The sequence below is a fragment of the Cebus imitator genome, unplaced genomic scaffold (assembly GCF_001604975.1).
Source record: "Cebus imitator isolate Cc_AM_T3 unplaced genomic scaffold, Cebus_imitator-1.0 Scaffold93, whole genome shotgun sequence".
NCBI lineage: Eukaryota > Metazoa > Chordata > Mammalia > Primates > Cebidae > Cebus > Cebus imitator.
The window spans coordinates 6420317-6440831 of NW_016107408.1; the positions used below are offsets into that span (position 1 = coordinate 6420317).

The 20515-nt window shown below is 59.0% G+C and overlaps 2 protein-coding genes across 2 annotated transcripts in view; one reads left to right on the plus strand and one right to left on the minus strand.

Moving 5' to 3' along the window:
* Window positions 1–225: 225 nt before the first annotated feature.
* On the plus strand, window positions 226–6317 carry UBALD2 (UBA like domain containing 2). Its single transcript, XM_017535822.1, has 3 exons — window positions 226–629; window positions 909–971; window positions 5202–6317. Exons 1-3 carry the CDS (start codon window positions 510–512, stop codon window positions 5508–5510), a joined length of 492 nt encoding a protein of 163 aa, XP_017391311.1. The 5' UTR covers window positions 226–509; the 3' UTR covers window positions 5511–6317.
* A 1433-nt stretch (window positions 6318–7750) lies between these two features.
* The window catches only part of QRICH2 (glutamine rich 2), a 30155-nt gene continuing 17390 nt past the window's right edge, over window positions 7751–20515 (minus strand). Inside the window, exons 9-20 of the mRNA XM_017535823.2 lie at window positions 17757–18008; window positions 16776–16898; window positions 16601–16675; window positions 16229–16393; window positions 15976–16097; window positions 15313–15378; window positions 14987–15088; window positions 13929–14129; window positions 12747–12894; window positions 12256–12343; window positions 11095–11223; window positions 7751–9255 (exon numbers count right to left, since the gene is read on the minus strand). Coding sequence (XP_017391312.1) covers window positions 9074–9255; window positions 11095–11223; window positions 12256–12343; window positions 12747–12894; window positions 13929–14129; window positions 14987–15088; window positions 15313–15378; window positions 15976–16097; window positions 16229–16393; window positions 16601–16675; window positions 16776–16898; window positions 17757–18008 — 1653 coding nt within the window. The 3' untranslated portion in view covers window positions 7751–9073. The remainder of the gene's footprint in view (window positions 9256–11094; window positions 11224–12255; window positions 12344–12746; window positions 12895–13928; window positions 14130–14986; window positions 15089–15312; window positions 15379–15975; window positions 16098–16228; window positions 16394–16600; window positions 16676–16775; window positions 16899–17756; window positions 18009–20515) is intronic.

Here is a 20515-nt window from a genome sequence, read left to right on the forward strand (position 1 = left end):
AATCAGCAGGCACTCTGGGTTTTCAAGTTGAGTTCAAACAGGACCATGGGAGGCCAATCAGTACCTTCGGCCCCGCCCCAAACGCCCGGCTGTGGCCAATCACGAGTCCGGATGAGCCAAAACACAGCGGCCGGCCAATGCCGGGGAGCCCCACGGCTCCGAGCTCCGCCAATGGGCGCGGCCGGGCGAAAAGAGAAACAGTGCGGGCCCCGCAGGCCGCAGGATTCGAATCGAACGTCCTTACGGGAGCCAGGCGCTGGTGGAGCTGCGCGCCGGCCAATCAGCGGCGGCCCCCGAACGTTGGGTCGACCCAGCCCCGCCCCGCGCTGTTGTTTGTGGTTCGGCCGGGCAGCGGGAGCCGAACCACAACATTCGCCCGGCGGGCGGCGGCGGCGGCGGCGGAGCGGCGGCGGCGAGCGCGAGCCCCGGAGCCCCGGGCGGCTGGCCTCCCGCGCCCGCGCAGCCCCGCGTCTGCGTCCAGCCCAAGCCGCCGGGCCCCGCGTCGAGCCATGTCGGTGAACATGGACGAGCTGCGGCACCAGGTCATGATCAACCAGTTCGTGCTGGCCGCGGGCTGCGCGGCCGACCAGGCGAAGCAGCTGCTGCAGGCGGCCCACTGGCAGTTCGAGGTGCGAACCCGGCCGCGGGGTTCGGGGACGCCGGGCGGCGGCGGCGGCGGCGGGGGCGGGGAGCGCTCCTGTCGGCGGCCGGGAAGCCGAGCGGCGACCGCGAGCGGGTCTCACGCGGGTCCGGGGCTGGGACCGGGGCCGGCTTCCTCTGCACGTGGGGCAGCCGAGGGTCGGGAGCTGCGGGCCCGGCACGGAGGCAGGGGGAGTCGGTGGGGGGCCGGGCCGCTGCGCTTCCTGCCTCCGCCGGGCCCGCGGTGCCACTGCCCTGTTTGTCCGCAGACCGCGCTGAGCACGTTCTTCCAAGAAACCAACATTCCCAACAGCCACCACCACCACCAGATGGTAAGCGGCGGCGGGCAGGGGCGCGGGCCGGGGCCGCTGTCAGCGCGGCAGTGACAGCCATGTTGCCGGGGAGCGCCGCGCCGCGAATGTAAACAAAGAGCCAAAATGTCTTCCAGGAAAGAGCGGCTCCCGGGCCGGCGCTGGCGCTTCCAACTTTGGGGCCCGCTTCCCAGGCTGCTGCTGCTTGGCCTCGGGACTGGTGCCCGGCACTGGGCCCTGGGGGGAAGGGGCGCCAGAGTTGGTGGTAGGAGGGAGGGGGAGAGGGCCGGGGGCCTGGCGAGGGGCTCGGGAGCTGGGGGACCCCAGCGCCAGGGGATGGGGAGGGGGCTCGGATGATGCCCAGACTTCTGGGGAACTGGGAAGCCCGGGCGAAGGGCCCAGGGAGGGCGCTGGGGTTGTTTCTGTTTATGGGGAGCCCCTCGTGCTGTTGAGTGGCGGTCCCCCTCCCCCTCACACACACACACACCCAACGCTACAGGGAACAGGAAAAGCACGAATCCACCCTGGCTCAGGAAGCCGGGCTCTACCCACAAAGATCTGTTCACCCTTCTGAAGCCCAAGGGGACTGGGAAGTTGGAAGGACATACATCCCCCAAGCCAGGAGGACACACAAATTTTGACCCAAGTTAAGGCCAGGAATGTGCCTTTAATCTCAGTGTGTAGAGCTCCTCCAGCCCAGTACACAGAGAAATGGCCCCGGTCTGGATTTGCTTTCTTTTTAACTCTGGTCCAGGCCCGAGCCTTTGCCCTCCTGGCCATGGGGTACCCTGCTTTCTTGAGGCCAAGGACATCCCTCCTCTATTCTACTCCCCTAGTTACCTATTAGCCCTCCTGGGGGAGGAGGGGCTGGGCTCAGCAATAGGGATCTGAAAACACTGTTCCCCAGGAAGGCTATTGTGGCTTCTCGGGTGAATTTTTGGCGTTTTTAACACTTGGCGTCCTTGTGCTTGGCTCTCTGTTTTCATCTAGTCACAGAGGACAAGTAGAGGGATCCGTCTTGACCTTTTAAACTAGTTTTTCTCTTAGAATGGCCGATGCTGTATATGAATCAAGTAAAATAGCATTTGAGTATGATTTGGGCATGGCGCTGGCCACAGGGCTCTTAAAAACCCGAGAGGATTTCATCTCCAGGAGACACCCTCCCCTGCACTTGACCATGAGAAATCTCCAGCTCCCACATGTGCTTGAGCCTCGAAGCTCCCTGCCATCTCCTGTCAGAGGGCCCCTGAGGTTTCCCCCCACCAGCTGTGGCCATCCCAAAAAGCTCAGAACTTGCAGATAGATACTGCAGCCATTCTGAGGGGCCAAGAACAGGGAGGCTCCCCAGGGAGAGCTGGTGTGGTGTCCTGTTTAGTTCCTCTTGTCCCCTGCAAATCCCAACGAGATGGTAAGTCCCTTTGGAAGTATCCCTCAAGGAAGGCGGCAGGTTTTGTAACACATAGCCAGTGTGTCCATCAGTGCCCAAGTATGAGTGCCTCAGCCTCAGGGTTGAGGACACTGTCCCTGCTCTCAACAAGTTCGTAGTTTCTTTTTTATTCCTTCTAATTTTATTTTTGACAAAGGGGTGGGGCCGGGGCGGGGGTCTCTCTGTGTCTCCCAGGCTGGTCTCGAACTCCTGGCCTCAAGTGATCCTCCGCTTCAGCTTCCCAAAGTGCTGGAATTATGATAGGTGTGAGCCACCACACCCAGTTAGCAATTTCTTTCTTTCTTTCATTCTTTTTTTTTTTTTTTTTTTTTTGCGATGGAGTTTTGCTCTTGTTGCCCAGGCTGAAGTGCAGTGGCGTGATCTTGGGTCACCGCAACCTCCGCCTCCTGGGTTCAGGCAATTCTCCTGCCTCAGCCTCCTGAGTAGCTGGGATTACAGGCATGCACCACCATGCCTGGCTAATTTTCTATTTTTAGTAGAGACGAGGTTTCTCCATGTTGGTCAGACTGGTCTGAAACTCCTGACCTCAGGTGATCTGGCCCGCCTCGGCCTCCCAAAGTGCTGGGATTACAGGTGTGAGCTACCCGGCCTGGCAATTTCTTTTAGACAAAATAAATCAAAAGAAAAATTTTGAACAAAAAAAAAAACACTAGAGACCAGTAACAGCAAAACGGTAAAACCAGAAATCATGAGTAATTGACAAATGATTGTCCCATAGATGAATGCAGATTCCCACAGGTGGAGGAAGCTTCCGAGTTGATCAGGAGTGTTTCCCAGTTGGAAGTGGAGAAAGGCCTGACAGACTTGAAGTGGGTGTAGGGGACACTGGGTTCTCTTGAGAACTGGCCGAGGGGCCTTTGAGCATCTAGTTCAAAATCCTGATTTTACAGAAGCAGAGAGAAGCTTCAGAGAGGTTCAAGAACTTGCCAGAGCTCACACAGGCAGGCCAACACAGGCCTGCAGCCATCATCGAGGTGTTCTCTGGTGGCTGTTTAAGGAGACAGGCCTCGCTGGCTTGGGGAACTGGGGAAGTCGGTCACGATGCCGTGATGCAATTGGCCTCCACCCCCACCATTCATTCACTGTTTCCTGCTGCCGAGAAGTCAGCCCCGGAGGCGGGGGCAGGGAGTAGTGGAGGGAGGAGGGGAAAGGTCAGGGTGGGGCCAGGCCTCTGCTTTGAGTCCTTTGGCCTCCCGTGGGGGCCCCTAGGGAAGGCAAGGGTCACAGCTCCCTTGGTGCCCTAGGTGCTGACATGGCGTGGGGCTCAGTGCACAGGGTGGGCTGGTGTCCCCCTCCCTTGTATCTTATGCCTCCACCACGCCCTGGTTTCTGGGTGTGAAAGCTCCTTTTTTTTTTTCTTGAGAGGGAGTCTTGCTCTGCTACCCAGGCTGGAGTGTGTGGTGATCTTGGCTCACTGCAACCTACATCTCCCAGGTTCAAGCAATTCTCCTGCCTCAGCCTCCCAAGTAGCTGGGATTACAGATGCCCATCACCACACCCAGCTAATGTGTGTATTTTTAGTAGAGACAGGGTTTCAACATGTTGGCCAGGCTGGTCTCGAACTCCTGACCTCAGGTGATCCACCTGCCTCGGCCTCCCAAAGTGCTGGGATTACAGGTGTGAGTCACTGTGCCCAGCCAAAGATCCCTCTTTCAAGGTAAAGAGCACTCAAGTCTTGTTCCCCTAACTCCTGTGCCTGGAGGAGAGATCGGTGTTGCTAAAATTAGGAGACAGTCAAAGAAGGACTCCCATGGCCTCCTGGGAAAGGAAGAAAGTGGCTTTGAGATCCCCGCCAGCTTTGTGCGATCTTGTTCTCTGTGCTACCTCTTGCCCATGCTGCTGGCGAGGTGCTCCTGGATGGCACTCCAACCCCTGCCCCCAGGCTACTGGCAGAAGACAGCAGACGGGGGACTGTAGCTACCCAGGAAGAGGGCTGAGGGGCTGTACACACTGAGAAACTGCCAGTCTCCAGCCAAGGGCAGGCCAGCTGTGTGTGGCCTGAGGCTACAGACACAGGAAACTGAAATCCCTGGTTTCTGTCCTCAGGGAGTCCAGATATAACGGGGCTCCTGACCCTGTCTGGGCAGTGTGGCTGGTGGATGTTGCGAGCTTGGGCCTGCAGACCCTGGAGCTGGGGAGTTACCTTCTCAACTTGCACTCTGCTGTGGGTGCATTTTCGGGCCTTGACCACTGAGCCCCAAAACTTAACTTCTGGGCCTCAGTTTCCTCATTTGTCACAAAGGGATAATTGAAGCCACTAAGTCTCATTGTTAAAAGATAAGGGGAAAGGCTCCAAGGCCTGGTGGCTGTCACCCTTAGTGTGGTGTGAACCCATCCACACACCAAGGTGGTTTAACTTTTCCAGGGTTGGCAGAGGAGGGAGAGCCTCCCCGCTGGCCACTCTCCCTTGCTCAGCAGCCTGGGAATATCTGAGGGCGGCTGGTGGGGCAGCCAGCTGGTCTCCTTGCCCAGGGAAGGCGCAGCGCAGTGGTGTCCTGGGCTGCTCCCTTGCCCTCTCACTTGAATCTGACACCTTAGCTCCTGGGCAAAATTAACCATTTACTCCTTGGGGTGTTCTTTCCAGGACTTGTGAAGCCGTGTTGGTTTTGATAAGGTCTTGGTTTTTGTCTTTGGGTTTTGTTTGTATTGGCTCAGGGGGAGAGGGTGCTTTTGTCCTATGGAAGCTGCTTATTCGAAAATGAAGCTGAAAAATGGGAGTAAAGGAGGGGCTGACCTGGGTGAGCCCCATCCAGTGGCTCGGGGACCCGGAGGCAGTCTCCCCACACCTGTGTTCTCTCCCGCAGATGTGCACTCCCAGCAACACCCCTGCCACACCGCCCAACTTCCCCGACGCGCTGGCCATGTTCTCCAAGCTCCGCGCCTCCGAGGGCCTGCAGAGCAACAGCCCCATGTCGGCGGTAGCCTGCTCCCCGCCTGCAAGCTTCAGTCCCTTCTGGGCCTCATCCCCGCCCAGCCACCAGGCGCCCTGGATCCCGCCCTCCTCCCCCACCACCTTCCACCACCTCCACTGCCCACAGCCCACGTGGCCCCCAGGAGCACAGCAGGGGGGCGCCCAGCAAAAAGCCATGGCGGCCATGGATGGCCAGAGATGAGACTGGATGCCGCTGGGCACTGGGCTGGAGCTGGGGGCAGCCCAGGGTTGTGGGGACACAGGAGGGTCGGGGAGGGGGGAGCCGGGGAGGGCAGGGGGTTTCCCGAAGATCGCACTGGAAGATTTTATAAAAGAATTTTTGTGGGTGGGGGGGATAGTAAACTTCCTGGGCCATTTGGGTCCTTCAGGAGTTTTTCAGGCAAGTTTTTCTCTCTTTTTAATATATAACTATAATATATATAAATATATAAATATAACTAATGTCTGTGAGAATGGGCCTGGCACAGCTGGGGTGCTCAGGGCTGTGGCTGCCTCCTCCACCCGAATCTTGAGGGTAGGAGCGCGCCGCAGAGCCAGTGAACGATGTTGGGGCACAAGGCATCTGTCAGCTGCCTCCTCCCACAGCCGTGCCTTCCAGAACTTCGAAGAGGACCCCACCACCTCAGTCACCCAGCAGCTGCTGCAGGTGGAGTCCTGGGAGGGCCTGAGGCCAAAGGTGTGGAAGGCCCTCTTGGCATTGGGGCTCCCCCCCGACCTCTTCCCCACCTCTGATTGCTGGTCGTGGCCCCATAGCTTCTGTCACCCCCGTCTCCTGCTGAATGTGCAGGGCTGATGTGGCACTGAGGAGCTGACTAAGGTCAGGCTCTGCCCAGTAGGGGCCTTGGCTGCCCCAGGCACGCTGCCCCTCCCACTGTGAGTCTCAGGTCCCAGTGGAGGGCCTGCCTTTGGGTTTAGTTCCCGAATTGAAATCCCATCTCACCAGGGTGAAATTTTAATTTAAAAACTTAAAAAGAGACTTTTCTAACTTTCCTGGTTTGTGGTGCTTTTATTTCTATTGGTGGGTGAATTGGTCTCCTTGGAAGAGGAGTGGTGGGGGGTCCCTTGCCATTGGGCTGGTCTGGGTGTTTCTTGCTATGTGGTCACAGCAGGGGCTCTTGCAGTGCAGGCAGGGTCCAGCTTGGTGTGGGGAGGAAAGGAGGGGCCAGAGTCTGTCCTGAGTTGCTGTGACCTTCCTTTCTGGCCCCATCGGTGTAGTCACTACCTGCAGAGCCCTAGTGAGGAGCACTGGAAGCCATTTCCATCTGCTGTGGGGAGAGCTGCCCCTTCTAGCTGGGGGTGTCCTGATGTCCCCTAGGCCCTCCCAGCAGGCATCTTCTAGCTGGGCTCATCTCTGATATTCCTACCCTTGCTTCCCAGGGTGGTGTGTCCCTGTGGGCTGTGGAATGGCTATGACCCAAAGGTCAATTAAGGCTGTCAGGGAGCCATAGACAGGGCAGGTCCCCAGAGGGGCCTGCTTCCACCCGCCTCCCCATAGCCCTGCAGGGTCAGCATGTGTGAGGCTGCCGGTTCTGACCCAGCAGCCCAGCCTGGGGTGGTCCTGTGGTGCTGGAGGTCAGCTCCATGGGGAGCCTGCCCACCTGGTTGATGGGGGTGACAGCCACATGGCTGGGGTGCCTCCTCCTGCCCTGCCCTTCACCGCCACACTTGGTCCTGGCAGCCCTTTCTTGTCCCATCCTCCTGCCTTGTCCTCTGCTGCGGTCTAAGGGGCCCAGGCCCTGCTGGAACACAGGCGGGACGGGTTCTCGAGGTTCAGGCCAGAAGTGAAGTGAGAAACGAGAGGGACTGGGCCCGGCACACCCCCTCCCCACCCCCATATCCTGCCTCCAGGACTCCTGGGGCCCCCTCCCACGGCGGGGCAGCCCCTCCTCTGGTGGAGTGGAACGGTGGCCCCTCCACCTCAGCATTGGACACAGACATGCCGTGCTTGGAGACTGGGTTCGTCCTTTCAGTTTTGTTTCCTGGTTGGAAACCCCTGAGACTCCTCCCCTTCCCCTGCCCACCTGTGCTTTCCCAGGCTGGAAGGGGTAGCCCCTCTAGGCAGGTGGGAGGTTACGCTGTGACATCCCCAGGCTGCCTGGGCCTGGGATGGGGTCCACCCAGGTGTGGGCCTTGCCCAGGTGCGGGAATGGTGGGGGTTGGCCTGGCCGGCTTAGGGAATGTTGCTCTGGGCCCTTCTGTGGGTGTGGGCAAGGCCTGGGTGGTGAGGAGGACTGGGCTGTGCCTCCCTGCCAAGATGGTGAATTTGGCTTTAGACCCAGGAAACTGAGCCGACCTTCTGACATTTCACAGCCAGGGTGGGGCCGAGAGCGGCAGGCGCCCAGCTGGAGTGGGGGAGGGGTGGCCTTGCTCTGCCTCCTGCCTGGGAGGAGAGGGGCTGGGGCAGGGGGGTGCCCACTCGGAACTCCGCTGTCTGAGCAGCTCCTTCTGTGCAGTCCTGAGCACGACCTCATGACATGAAGATTTGCTGGGTCTCCGCAGAGCAAGCCAGAGGGAGCACCCACCCAGCCAAGCCCGCCCCACTTTACCCATACCAGGGTCAGGGGCCAGAAACCTGTTTCTGGGCTGTTTCTCGCCACACTTTCCTTTCCTGTGTGATCTGTCTCCTCACACCCCAAAGCGAGCTTCTTGCCCCAGAAATCCCTTTCCCATGCTGGGGTGATGGGAACTGGGGGTGGGGGGAGCCCCATTCTCAACTCCAAGCACTTCCTTTTCTCTGAGGGGGGAGCCTCTGGGCAGGCAGGCCTTGGTGATTTCAGGGCTTTATAAACCTCAGCGTGGGGGACCACTTTAATCTAATGGGGGACCCCTAGAATATGGCTGAAGCCCAAGCTCGGGAGGTCAAGAGACCCTGGGTCCCTGGAGCTTCAAGTGGGTTGCAGCCATGAAGGAGGCTCGTCCCTGACAGTTGCTGCACTGGCCCGAGCTCAGTCCCACCTGCACGCCTCTGACCCCTCACCTGCGGTCCCTTGCCTGCAGGTGTCGGGGGCTACAGCGGAGGGAAGCAAATCGCGCCGAGCAGGGGGCTCACACCACCCTCCACGCGCCTGATGTTTTTGCTCTGTATCTTCCTGGGGAGGAGGGGTGGGGACACTGGGCCACAGCCATGGCAGCCCGTGGTCTGAGCCTTCAGGCCCTGCCTGTCTCTGCCGCAGCCCACTCAAGGGACAGCAGTGGAGGGCAGCAAACAAACTGTCCCAGTGTGCTGCAGGGGTTCGCCTCCGGCCATTGGCACTGCTTCCCTGGAATCCCATGCCAGGTGTCAGGAACCACCTTGAGCCAGCAGCAAGAGCAAGCAGGCAGCTGCCACCCTCACCCGCAGAGTGCTGGACACTGACTGCACAGCCCCAGCCCCCCAGTGGAGAAGGCAGGTCTAGAGCCAGAAGGCACAGCACCCTGGGTCTAGCCAAGGTCAGGAGAGAGCTGGTGGGGTGAGAGCAAGCCCAGCCGGTCCCAGGGCCCCGAGTCTCCCTGTCCCCAGCGCAATGTCCAGCCTTCCCGAAGCCCCAGCGCCCTCAGAGAACAGAGGCTGAGGACTTACTCTCAGGCTACAAACCAGACCTGCTGTCCAAGAGAAGGTCTGCTGAGCAGGCGGGCCTGGGAGTGTCTGGAGGCACGTGGGGGGCTGCCTGGCCATCAGTGGGCACTTCCCTCTCCCTCCGTCTTCCTGTCAGAGAAGATTCGCCACGCCAAAGCTTCCTCCTGAACGTTTATTTACACCTCTGCTCACTGAGCATTGGTGGATCGCGGCCCCCGGGTGGGCTCCTCGAGCCCCTCCCCAGGAAGCACGTCCACGTGCCTCTCTGGTCCCCCGTTTGCCACCTCAGTGGGGCTGAGCAGGTTCGTTGTGTTCGGCAGGGGGAGGCGCCCATCAGAGGAAGGTCTGTCTTTCTGTTGATGCAAAAAAACTGCAAGACAGAGGGGCTGAGGTTACTCACTACATTCCCCACACCCACTGGGGGCCACCCCAGCCTGCCCAAAGCCCAGGGAAGTTAGGAGCAGTTCTGTTTGCCGGCTGGGCTGAAACAGGCTGGAGGGGAGCTGCCAGGGCTGGGGTGCACGGCACAGGCACTTCTGAGCTCCTAACTAGTCATGAAGCACCCTTCATGATCTTTGTGAATGAAAAGTAAGTGGCTGGGCACGGTGGTCAGGCATGTAATCCCAGCACTGTGGGAGGCTAAGGCAGGCAGATCATGAGGTTAGGAGATCAAGACCAGCCTGGCCAATATGGTGAAAACCCCGTCTCTACTAAAAATACAAAAATTAGCCTGGTGTGATGGTGGCACGTGCCTGTAGTCCCAGCTACTCTGGGGGCTGAGGCAGAAGAATCGCTTGAACCCGGGAGGTGGAGGTTGCAGTGAGTCGAGATTGCACCACTGCACTCCAGCCCGGGTGACAGAACAAGATGACTTCTCAAAAAATAAAAAAAAAGAAAAAGGAAAAGCAAACATATCTCAAACACGAAAAAGCAGTAAACAAGTTTTCTGTGAACACAGACACTAGGTGATATGCCAAAAGGTGCAGGAATTTTTCGTGACTACCAGTCCCTCTCCTGCTTCCAGAGCGTTTCAGCGCCCTTAGACAGTGCAACGCCTGGCAGAAGGGAGCCAAGTACCCCCAAGAAAACAGTTCTGGGAGTCAGGGTGACAGTCCTGTGCTCGCTCTCCTCCACTGAGACCTGTTGTTCCCAGCTCGGCCTTTGGGCCAGAGGACTTGGCTTTGAACTCCAGCTCTGCCGCTTCCTGGCTGTGTGACCTAGAGCAAGGAGCTTCACCTCTCTGTGCCTCAGTTTTCTCAGCCGTAAGTGGTGCTAACAATGGTCTCTACCTCAGTGCTGCTGCGTGGCTTAAAACTGGTTCATCCGTGTAAAGCTCCTAAATTAACTCCCTGGCCTGTGGGGGCCCTGGATGACGGCGAGAAGCCATCACCACCGCAGCCACTACTCTGTTGTGATTTCCTCCTCCCTCAGCCACAGGCTCTCAGTGAGTGCTGGAGTGATGTTGGAGCATCTAGCCTAGGAGCAGGGGAGGGTGGAGGCTCTGGGGTTCCCTGGACCTCCCACGGGCACCCACAAGGTATGTGTGTACATTGCAGGAAGGTCTGCAGCTTTTATTAGATTCTCTGGGGGACCCTAACTCCAAGAAGCACTAACCCAACACCCCCTCGATGCCAGATGAGGACACAGGTCTGGAGAGGAGAGAGACTTGCTCAGGGTCACCTGGCAGTGATCCAGCCTTCTGGCTGCAGGGCCCCTGTGGCTGAACCCTAAGGGTCCTTAGCTCCCTGACCTTCAGGCCCAACTTAGCTCGTGGGGAGGTCAGGGACCTAAGGGACCCTCTAGGCCAGAGGCCAGGCAGAGGTTCCTCCATATCAGGGTCTGGGGGCTCTTGGGCACCCGGGCATGGCCTGTGCCCAGCAGCTGCCATGCAGAGCCCAGGCACATGAGCGCCATGACAGTGCACGTGAGCAGGACAAGGGCATGGGCCTGGCACCAGAGATTGCGTGGCAACCCTGTCCCTATTTCATCTTCTGTGGAATGGGGCAGTAACAGCACCTACCCACCTCCCAGAAGGGGCACGAATCACTCAGTCTCTAGGGGTTTCTGTTTTCCCCACCCGTCCCCTCCTTTGGCTCCCAGGCCCTCCCCTCTCCAGGGATATAAAGGTGTGACCCTGCCTGGGCAGGAAAGGGGGTCGGCAGGGCCAGCAGGGAGGCCTGGCAGGACGCCTCACCCAGAGGGAAGCTACCTGGGGTGTTGCCAGCCGACATCTGGGCGCTCTGAGGCCGAGAGGGCAGCTGGCCACTGGTGCTGAGGGATGGCTGCCTGTGCCCATTCGGCCGGGGCTGCCTGGACTTGCGCTTTGAGGTCCCTGAGCCTGATGGGGACAGGACGGAAGGCTCAGTGCTGAGGCAGCCGTGAGAACCCCTGGGGGTGGGGAGGGGGCCGCGGGGCTGCTGGTCACGGCTGGCCTTGGCTGAGTGGGGTCCTCATCTGTCTGAATTTTGGATCTGTCCCAGAGAAGCAGTCTTCATTCATTCTCATGTCCACCCACCCAGCCACGCGCACAGAGTCCCTGAGGACCTGCACACGTCAGCCCTGTGGCAGATATGGGGTGAGTTCTGACCTGGGGTTTCCAGGGCAAGAGGGCAGACATCTAGAAAGGTGCATACACAGCTAAATGAATGACGGGAAGTGACAAACAGCAGACTTCGGGCTGTGTCATGTTACGGAAGGTGGGCATTCGGGGGCTGAGGCAGTGGGGGCTCAGCAGAGGGCACTGTTCTGAGTTTTTGGGGATTTTTTGTTTTGTTTTGTTTTGAGATGGAGTCTCGCTCTGTCACCCAGGCTGGAGTACAGTGGCGCTATCTCTGCTCACTGCAACCTCCACCTCCTGGGTTCTAGCGATTCTGCTGTCTCAGCCTCCCAAGTAGCTTGGACTACAGGCATGTGCCACCACACCCAGTTAATTTTTGTATTTTTAGTAGAGATGAGGTTTCATCGTGTTAACCAAGATAGTCTCGATCTCCTGACCTTGTGATCCGCCCGCCGTGGTCCCCCAAAGTGCTGGGATTACAGGCGTGAGCCACCGCGCCTGGCTCTGTGTTGAGTTTTGAAGGAGAAGGAGGCCCTGATGATGCCAAGGACAGAGGCCCAGCAGTACAGCTGGGGTGGAGGCTGGCAGGAAAACACGGGCCACTCCATCCCAGCTGATGGCTGAGGCTGGACAGCTGTCCTCTACCTATGAACATTCACTTGGTGGCTTTTCGAGACCTGAACATTTGGAGTCAGGGGAGTGGAGACAGAAGACACCCAGGGTCCAGTGACCCATAAAAGTGCCAGCCCCCAAATGGACGCACGCCCTGTGGGACCCACGTGAGGCACCTGGTAGCCTCTGGGCTCCACTCACTGTCTTTGCTGAGGATGCCTGGCAGCCTTGTGTCCATCCGTCCCTTGTAAATGTGGCCATCCAGGCCCAAGATGTCCACCTCATCATGCTGTAGAGGCAGACAGATGTCATCACCATCGGAGCACACACAGCCCCCCACCCCCGGTCCCTGCCTCCACAAAGGCCTGAGGCGCAGAGCACTGTGGTCTGGGAACCCTCCTGGGGGGCTCTGGGAGGCACTAGGGTGGATAGAGAAGGTGGAGGGAGGTAAATGGTAGCCGGCCGAAGTGGGAGACCTGGGAGGCCAAATGCTGCTGAGCAGGCAGGTGGCTGGGATAAATCCTTCTTCCTGGAAAATAAGAACCTGAGGCTTTAACTGGATGGTCTGATTAAGGAATTGCCTCAAGGCAGAGGGCTGGCTGAGATGGCCTCTTGTGGCTTTGGAGAATGACTCAGGAATCTGGAGCTGTGTCAGGGCCTCCCTCCCTGGTGGCTTCAGGCAGGGTCCTGACCTTCATGGCAATCTGGATCTCTTCGGTGGGGTACAGACCCCGGGGCAGGTGCTGCAAGCGGCTGCGGTGGTAGGGGTAGGTGAGGGTGTGGCTGCCCCCGCAGCGCCGGGGCACAGTTGAGTAGGTATGATTGGACATATCTGTCACCCTGTGATGAAGACAGGATGGAGTCATTGGGAGCAGACCGCCAGGGACATGGCCTGGGACTTGCCCATGATGGGGCCGGCCAGAGGGAAGCTCCACTTCAGGGGTGGCCAGGAGGCAGAGCAGTGGGAGCCCAGGACAGGCGGGCAGGGCCCAGGACAGGTGGATTGGGGTAGAGCAGCCGTGAGGCTAGGTGTGACCATGCACACAGGCGGGCGTGCGCGCACACACCCTTACACTCACACACGTACACACGTACCTATACACACATATACACACGTTTTTGGGGGGGGCGGGGAGACATAGTCTTGTTCTGTCACCAGGCTGGAGTGCAGTGTCTTGATCTCAGCTCACGGCAACCTCCGCCTCCCGGGTTTAAGAAATTCTCCTGACTCAGCCTCCCCAGTAGCTGCAACTCCAGGCGCATGCTGCCACGAGCGGCTAATTTTTTGTATTTTAGTAGAGACGGGGTTTCACCGTGTTGCCCAGACTGGTCTCGAACTCCTGAGCTCAGGCAATCTGCCCTCCTCGGCTTCCCAAAGTGCTAGGATTACAGGCATGAGCCACTGCGCCCGGGGTACACACACTCTTATACATACACGCACTCACGTGCACACTCACACTCATATACATGCATACACATACACTTACTCATATAATCACCTATACAGACACACACACATGCACACACAATACACATACGCAGGTATGTACACACACGTACTCATGCACTCACATGTACTCATACATGCACACACACACACTCCTACACCCACACACACTCGTGCTCGTACCCACACTCACGTACTCACATGCACTCATACACACCCCTACACACGCTCATACACCGATGCATACGCACCCACCCATAGACACATGGCTTACACACACACTGACAGCCCTCGCCCACACCTTCACACACACACACACAGACACACACCCACGCTCCTTTTTCTCCCTCAGGCCCTCCCCCAGCAATGGGTCGAGGCGTTTGTCTGCACAGCCAGCTCCCCGTGGCCTCGCCCGCCCCTCCCGTACCGTTTGTAGCATGGGGAGGTGAGGCACTGGGCCTGCAGCAGCTCGCGGATGACCTGGCTGCTGGCCTTGGTGGAGCCTCCGAAGTGGATCTGCACCTTCTCGATGTTCATCAGCATCTTGGAGTGCATGGAGCGCAGGCGCCTCACGCTCTGCTCCATCTGCGCCAGGTCACCCCGAGGGAAGGCAGTGCCCAGCTTGAGGCTGCAGGGTGTGAGCAGAACAGAGGGAGTACTGGCCCACGAGGGAGCCTTGACCTTGTGTCAGCCGCATCCTTTTGTTCTGGGTCCCTTTTGTGCAAGACCCAGCTAGCCCCGTGGGCGCTTGGTCGAGGGCTGGGGTCGCTGAGCAGCTTGACCCCTCCGTCAGATCAGCCCTTTCCACAGCACCTGAGGGCCAGACTTGCCAGACTTTCCCCAGATGGGAAAGTGCAGGCCAGCCAAATGGAAGACAGCCCGGCTCCCTCTGCAGCTGCGGGTGGAGAAGCCGAGGGCAGCCCGGGGCCTTCCCATCACAGCACACCTGGCCCTGCACACCAGAACCCTTAGGGCTTCCAAGAGCAGTCTGAAGTCCTCTGTACTGCGGACTCCCATCCTTAGGAGAAGGGGAGCAGCAAGAGGCAGGCAGGAGCCGGAGGGAGCGTGAGATGCCCCCCACCAGCCTCCCTCCTTGGCCGAGCCCACCCTCCGGCTGAGCGATGCTGGACCCTCCCCTCACCGCTGTAATCCCAGGGTTGCCAAGTTAGCAGAAGCGTGGGGAAGAGGTCGAGAAATAGAGAAGTAGAGGAGCTCTCAGAAGCAGATAGTGCCCTTGACAAAGTCCCACTGTAGCTCCCAAGGCACGTGTCACTAGGTCGGCCTCCTCTACTCATGCCCGGGGAACTGCCAGGGAGCTAGTTCAGAAATCAGCCTGTGGCTGCCACCGTCCTGTCCCAAGGAGGAAGCTCGCCACACTATCCCACAGCACTGCCTTCTGTCAGGTTCCACCAGGCCCTCGGGAGTCATCTCTGTCCCCTGCCTTCCCTGTTCAGAGCCCTGGCCCTGGACCCTGCTGTCCCGTACTTGCGGCTATGCTGCCGGACCTGCTCCAGTTCAAATACCGTGTAGGGGCGGATGGAACAGTGCCCGGGTAGGCCCGGACCTGCGGGGGTCACGGGAATGGCTCTGGGTAGGGACAGAGAAAAAAGGGATGGGTCAGAGTGGGACAAGTCCCATCCCCCAAATCCACCTGCCTAAAGAACCTTCCCACCTGCCCCGCGCCTGGGAGGGAGCGAGGGCTGGAAGCCGACCCACGAGAGAAAGGGAGAGGACAGGGTGGACACAGGTGGAGAAGGGAGGAGACGCAGCCCCACCGTGCGAGGCCACGTGCTGGCGATGTGGGCACTCACTGTCCGGTCACGGTTGTCTCCAAGGGCCGGTCACATGAGAGGCAGTGGAAATGTGCCAGAAGCTGCCTGTTAGGAATAAGACAGGATGAGTGCTCTGCCCGGAAGTCCCAGGGGGGCCTGGGCCTCTGCAGGCCATGCAGGCTGGAAGCTCAGCCCACCGGGGTGCACACCACGTCCCTGCTCCCCAGGAATCCATCTGCTCGCACCTGGGGCTCGCCTCCCATACCTCCCCGTCCTAACCCAAAGCCGGCAGGGTTCCCACGGGCTCTGGAGGGTGCCCTGTGCACGTCTCGGGGGCCCCCTGGCGGCCACAAATGGGAATCCTGGAATTCAAGCCCAGTATGGGCCAGGTCCTATGGGCTGGCCCTCAGGAGCTGTCTCAGCTCTGGGTACTGAGGACCTCTCCCTGTTCCAAAGGCCCAGCTTAGCTCAGCCAAACCCAGAGAGCCTTAAGCCTCCCCCAGTCCCTTTCTCTGCTGTAACGCGAAGAGGCCTGAGCTGGAAGAGCATGTCAAGCTCTAAAATTCTGTCCCTCCAACCATGGGACAGTCCCCGGCAGGATCCACTGTGTGCTGGCAGGTGTTTGTCTGGGGACCCCTAACCCCCTCTGCCCTCACCCCCCACAGAGCATGCCAGCCTCCTCCCCTGCCTCCCAGGCCTCACCTCCGCATGGCGGCCGCCTCGTCTGCCTGGTAGAGCGGAGGGCGCTCTCTGAGCTGCTGTCGCAGCGATTTCCACCGATCCTCCAGCAGCTGCTTCAGTGGGTCCAGCTCCAGGCGGTCCAGCTGCGGTGGGGGAAGGGGGGCCGTGGGACCTCTAAGGAAGCAGGTTGGGGGCTGGCCCAGGAGAAGGTGGTGCTGTCCCGATCCTGGAGGCAGGGCTGTGGGATGGAAGGCCCTGCTGTGCCCCGCCTCACCTTGGTGTCCATCTCTGTGAGCAGCTTGTCCAGAATCTTCTGCCAGTCCTGCTCCTGCCCACTCATCTTGGCCACCAGCTCCTGCATCATGTGGTTCAGCTGCTCTGTGGTGGCATCAAACTGGATACGGCTCACTTTGGTGGCCAGAGCACTCTTGTCAGCTTTCTGCCCGGAGAGAGACAGAGGTCCCTGCATCTGGGAGAAGGCCATGGAGGGGCCCCGTTCCCTGGGAGTGTCGACCCCTGTCACCAGGCAGGTTTCTGGGAGGCCACCCTCCTCTTGCTACCTCCCCTCCACTTGGCCTTTCAAAGAAATGGCCAGCGAGACTGCGCTGTGACAGACACAGCGTGGCTCCCAGGGCCTGGTACCCACCACATCGATCTCCATCTCCAGGTGCTCCCTGTTGGCCTTTTCCTTTTCCAGCTTCTCCAGACCCTGGTACAGCATCTGGGGAGGCCAAGTGAACAGAGAAACAGGAGCCAGAGCTGCAGGGCTGGGGGCGCCACACTGAGCCCAGGCCCATCCCGGCCACCCCGCGGCTACTCACAGCAATGTCCTTCTGCTTCTGCCGGTGGTCCTCGATGAGGTTGCTGGTGGTGACGTTGAGCTTCTCGCAGTCGCCCTGCACCTGCAGGATGGCACTCTGCACGCGGCCCAGCAGCTCCTCGTCCTGGGGCAGGAGGGTCAGGAAGGCTCTCTGAGGCTGCTGGCGCGATCCCACCCCCTGCTGCCATAGTACTGCTGCCCCCAGATAAAGTGGCCCTTATAACATCTCCAGGGCTGGGAGCGGTGGCTGGTGCCTGTAATCCTGGCACTTTGGGAGGCTGAGGCAAGAGGATCACTTGGGCCCAGGAGTTCCAGAACAGCCTGAGCAACATAGGGAGACCCTGTCTCAAAACAACAACAATGGAAAGGCTCTCTGCCTGCCCTTTGTGGGTGTCCATTCCGACAGGACACAAGCGTCAGTCACCCACATTCCCATGGACCAGCCTCGGGACGCTGGCCTTCGGTGAGGGGTCAGAGAGGTGATGGAGGCTCCAGAGTGATGTTCCATGGTGCTTGAGAGCTGGGCTGTGGGCTTTATCCCCTCCTCTCCTGGCCCAAATCTGATTTCCTCAGCCCAAGAGATAGGACCCAGGACTTGTGGCTGCGCCCGCCCCCACCAGCAAGCCTGCCCTTTCGAGGGAAATCGAGAGGGGGTCAGAAGACTAGCGTGCCAGGGAGACAGCATCTCCTACAGTTGGGCCTGTGTCTCCAGGGCATGTGACTCAGCGGGCCTGTGCTGTCCCGCCCCATCAAGCCAGCTCTTCCCCATGGTCTCCTGTCCTCAAAGCTAGTTCTGCTGCTACCCTCGCTGTGGACCTGCAGAAAGACCAAGGACTTCTGTGGGATCTGGCTAAAGGGCTCCACCATGGATAGCTGACCTTGAGGACAAATGCCCGCCCCACCTCCGTGGTTTGCAGCAGGGAGGACCTCCCCTGTGGGGCCATGACCAGTGGCAGGAGGAGGAAGGTGCGCAGAGCCCCACCTGTCTCTGGAGCTTGGCCTTCTTGGAGGGCCGGGAGACCACCAGTCTGTTGACCATGTCCTGGAGCTGCTCATAGCGCTGCACCAGTGTGCTGACCTGATGGCTCACATCCAGGCTGCAAGCTGGACAGGTGGCCTGAGGGTCGATCTGGCCAGGATCCAAGGTGTAGGCCTTGTGCGGGGCCATGCTCATGGACAGTAGTGTGGAGGAGGAGGCCAACATGCTCTCGATGATTGTCCTGAGCTTGTCCAACTGCGTGCAGGAGAGACGGCGGCGGCAGGGCAGTGAGGCTGGTCACAGCCATGCTCTGCCCACGCCGGCACCGCTCCTAGGCTGTGTGCCTCCCCCTGTCACGCTCTGGGCAGTCGCTGCATCCTCAGTGCCTCCCAGAGCATGTGCCATCGTGGGCGCTCTATCCGGTAAATGGTGAGTAGGGAGAGCTCTCTGGGAGCACAGCGTCAGTGCTGAACTAAGCCCTTGCAGAAGGCAGGCCTCTAGAGCTTCCTCCGGCCCCCACCCCCGCAGCTCAGTGTGAGAACATGTCTTCTTCAGCTAAATCCTAAAGTGCTGCTGCCAGTTAGCCGGGCCATAAACACACAGAGGACCCTGAGGACACATGGGCCCCGCCCTGGGCTCTGGGGCTGTGAGGGATGGGCTTGCACACGCGCCTGCTCAGATGCTGGGGGAACAGACAGGCTCCATCCACCTAGCACGGAAATCACTAATGATGCAGGAAGAGGGCGCATGCCGACACCACTCCAGGGGTGTCTCCTATGCCAGGCAGTGGAAACCCCTTCCAGGGTGAGAGCCTTGAAGGTGGCCCCCGTGTTCTCCGCATCCCTTGGTCACCACAAATGAGGCTCCTAGGTCGACAGCTGATCCAAGGGCAGCCGGTCCCTCAACCAGCCAAAGACCTGTGACATGTCACCTGGCTCAAAAAGAGAGGCTGGGCCAACCCGGGCTCCTCTCTTGGGAGTGGGTGATGGAGCAGAAAGGACTCCGCAGGGCTGGAGCAGCCGCTGTGGACCACAAAGGAGAACAAGGTGATGGAGAGTGGGATGGAGAGACACAGGGGGGTGAGGGAGGGGTAAGGAGAGGGACATAGCCACCCACAAAAGCAGATGCAGCAGGACCGGCGGGGTGGCCTGCCCCAGCCTCCGCCATGGCCTGGAGGTTCCCTTTTGCTCTGCTCCCTACGGCTGCACATCCCCAGCGCATGCCCTGTTGCCTGGGCTCAAAGACACACTGCCGCTTACAACCAGAAAAGCCTGTGCGGAGGCAGGCATCTCCGAGAGCCCCGGAAAAAAGAGGAAGAGGAAGAGGCCTCCCAGAAAAATAGGCATTTCAGTGGAGTCTTAAGACTAAGCCGCAGCTGTCTGTGCAAAGAACGGCAGGAGAGAATAGGAGTACGTTCAGAGAAAGACGGCACGCCACGGTAGCTACTGATGGGGCGTGTGGAAGCGGGGCCTCCGAAAAAACGCTGCAAAAGGAGGCTAGGTCAGCCCAACAGGAAACGGATTCCCTTTATGTTTCTTCTTGAGACGGAGTCTCGCTTTGCCGCCAGGCTGGAGTACAGTGGTGCGATCTTGGCTCACTGCAACCTCCGCCTCCCAGGTTCAAGTGATTCGCCTGTCTCAGCCTCCTGAGTAGCTGGGACTTTAGGTGCACGCCACCACACCCAGCTAATTTTTGTATTTTTAGTAGAGATGGGGTTTCACTATGTTGGCCAGTATGGTCTCAATCTCTTGACCTTGTGATCCACCTGCCTCGGTATCCCAGAGTGCTGGGATTACTGGCGTGAATCACTGCGCCTGGCCCCCAGGAAGTGGACTCTCTCCTGAGTGTGGTCCTGGGACAGCCAGACATGAGCTTGGACTGACAGGTGACTCTTAAACACTCTCAGCTGCTCCTCAGGCAGGACACTTGGACTGGAGTCATGAAATGGTGCACACCACAGTTTCAGCAACTTGGGAGGGAGCCCAGAATGTGGCTGAAAGCACAAGGGGGTCAGGTGGGGGGGCTCACGCCTGTAATCCCAGCACTTTAGGAGGCTGAGGTGGGCGGGTCACCTGAGGTCAGGAGTTCGAGACCAGCCTGGCCAACATGGAGAAACTCCATCTCTACTAAAAATATGAAAATTAGCCAGGTTTGGTGGCAGGCACCTGTAACCCCAGCTACTCAGAAGGCTGAGGCTGGAGAATCACTTGAACCTGAGAGGCACAGGTTGCAGTGAGCCGAGATCATGGCATTGCACTTCAGCCTGGGTAACAAGAGTGAAACTCCATCTCGGAAAAGGAAAACAGAAAAACAAAAAAACTTTTACATGAATGTTCATTACTCATTATAGCCAGAGGATAGAAACAAACCAAACGTCTTTCAGCTGATGCCTAGAAACACAAATTGTGGGAACATTAATAAGCCATAAAAAGGAATGGAGTATTGACACGTGACAGCGTGGATGAGCCTGGAAAACATCGCGCCAAATGAAAGAAGCCAGCTACAATCGTCATACGTTGTATGACTCCACTTATATGAGATGTCCAGAATAGACTAATCCACAGTGGCAGAAAGCAGATTCGTGGTTGCCAGGGGCTGAGGGATAGAAGGGAATGGGGAGAGATTGCTAAGAGTTACAGGGTTTCAGGCCGGGCGCGGTGGCTCAAGCCTGTAATCCCAGCACTTTGGGAGGCCAAGGCGGGTGGATCACGAGGTCAAGAGATCGAGACCATCCTGGTCAACATGGTGAAACCCGTCTCTAC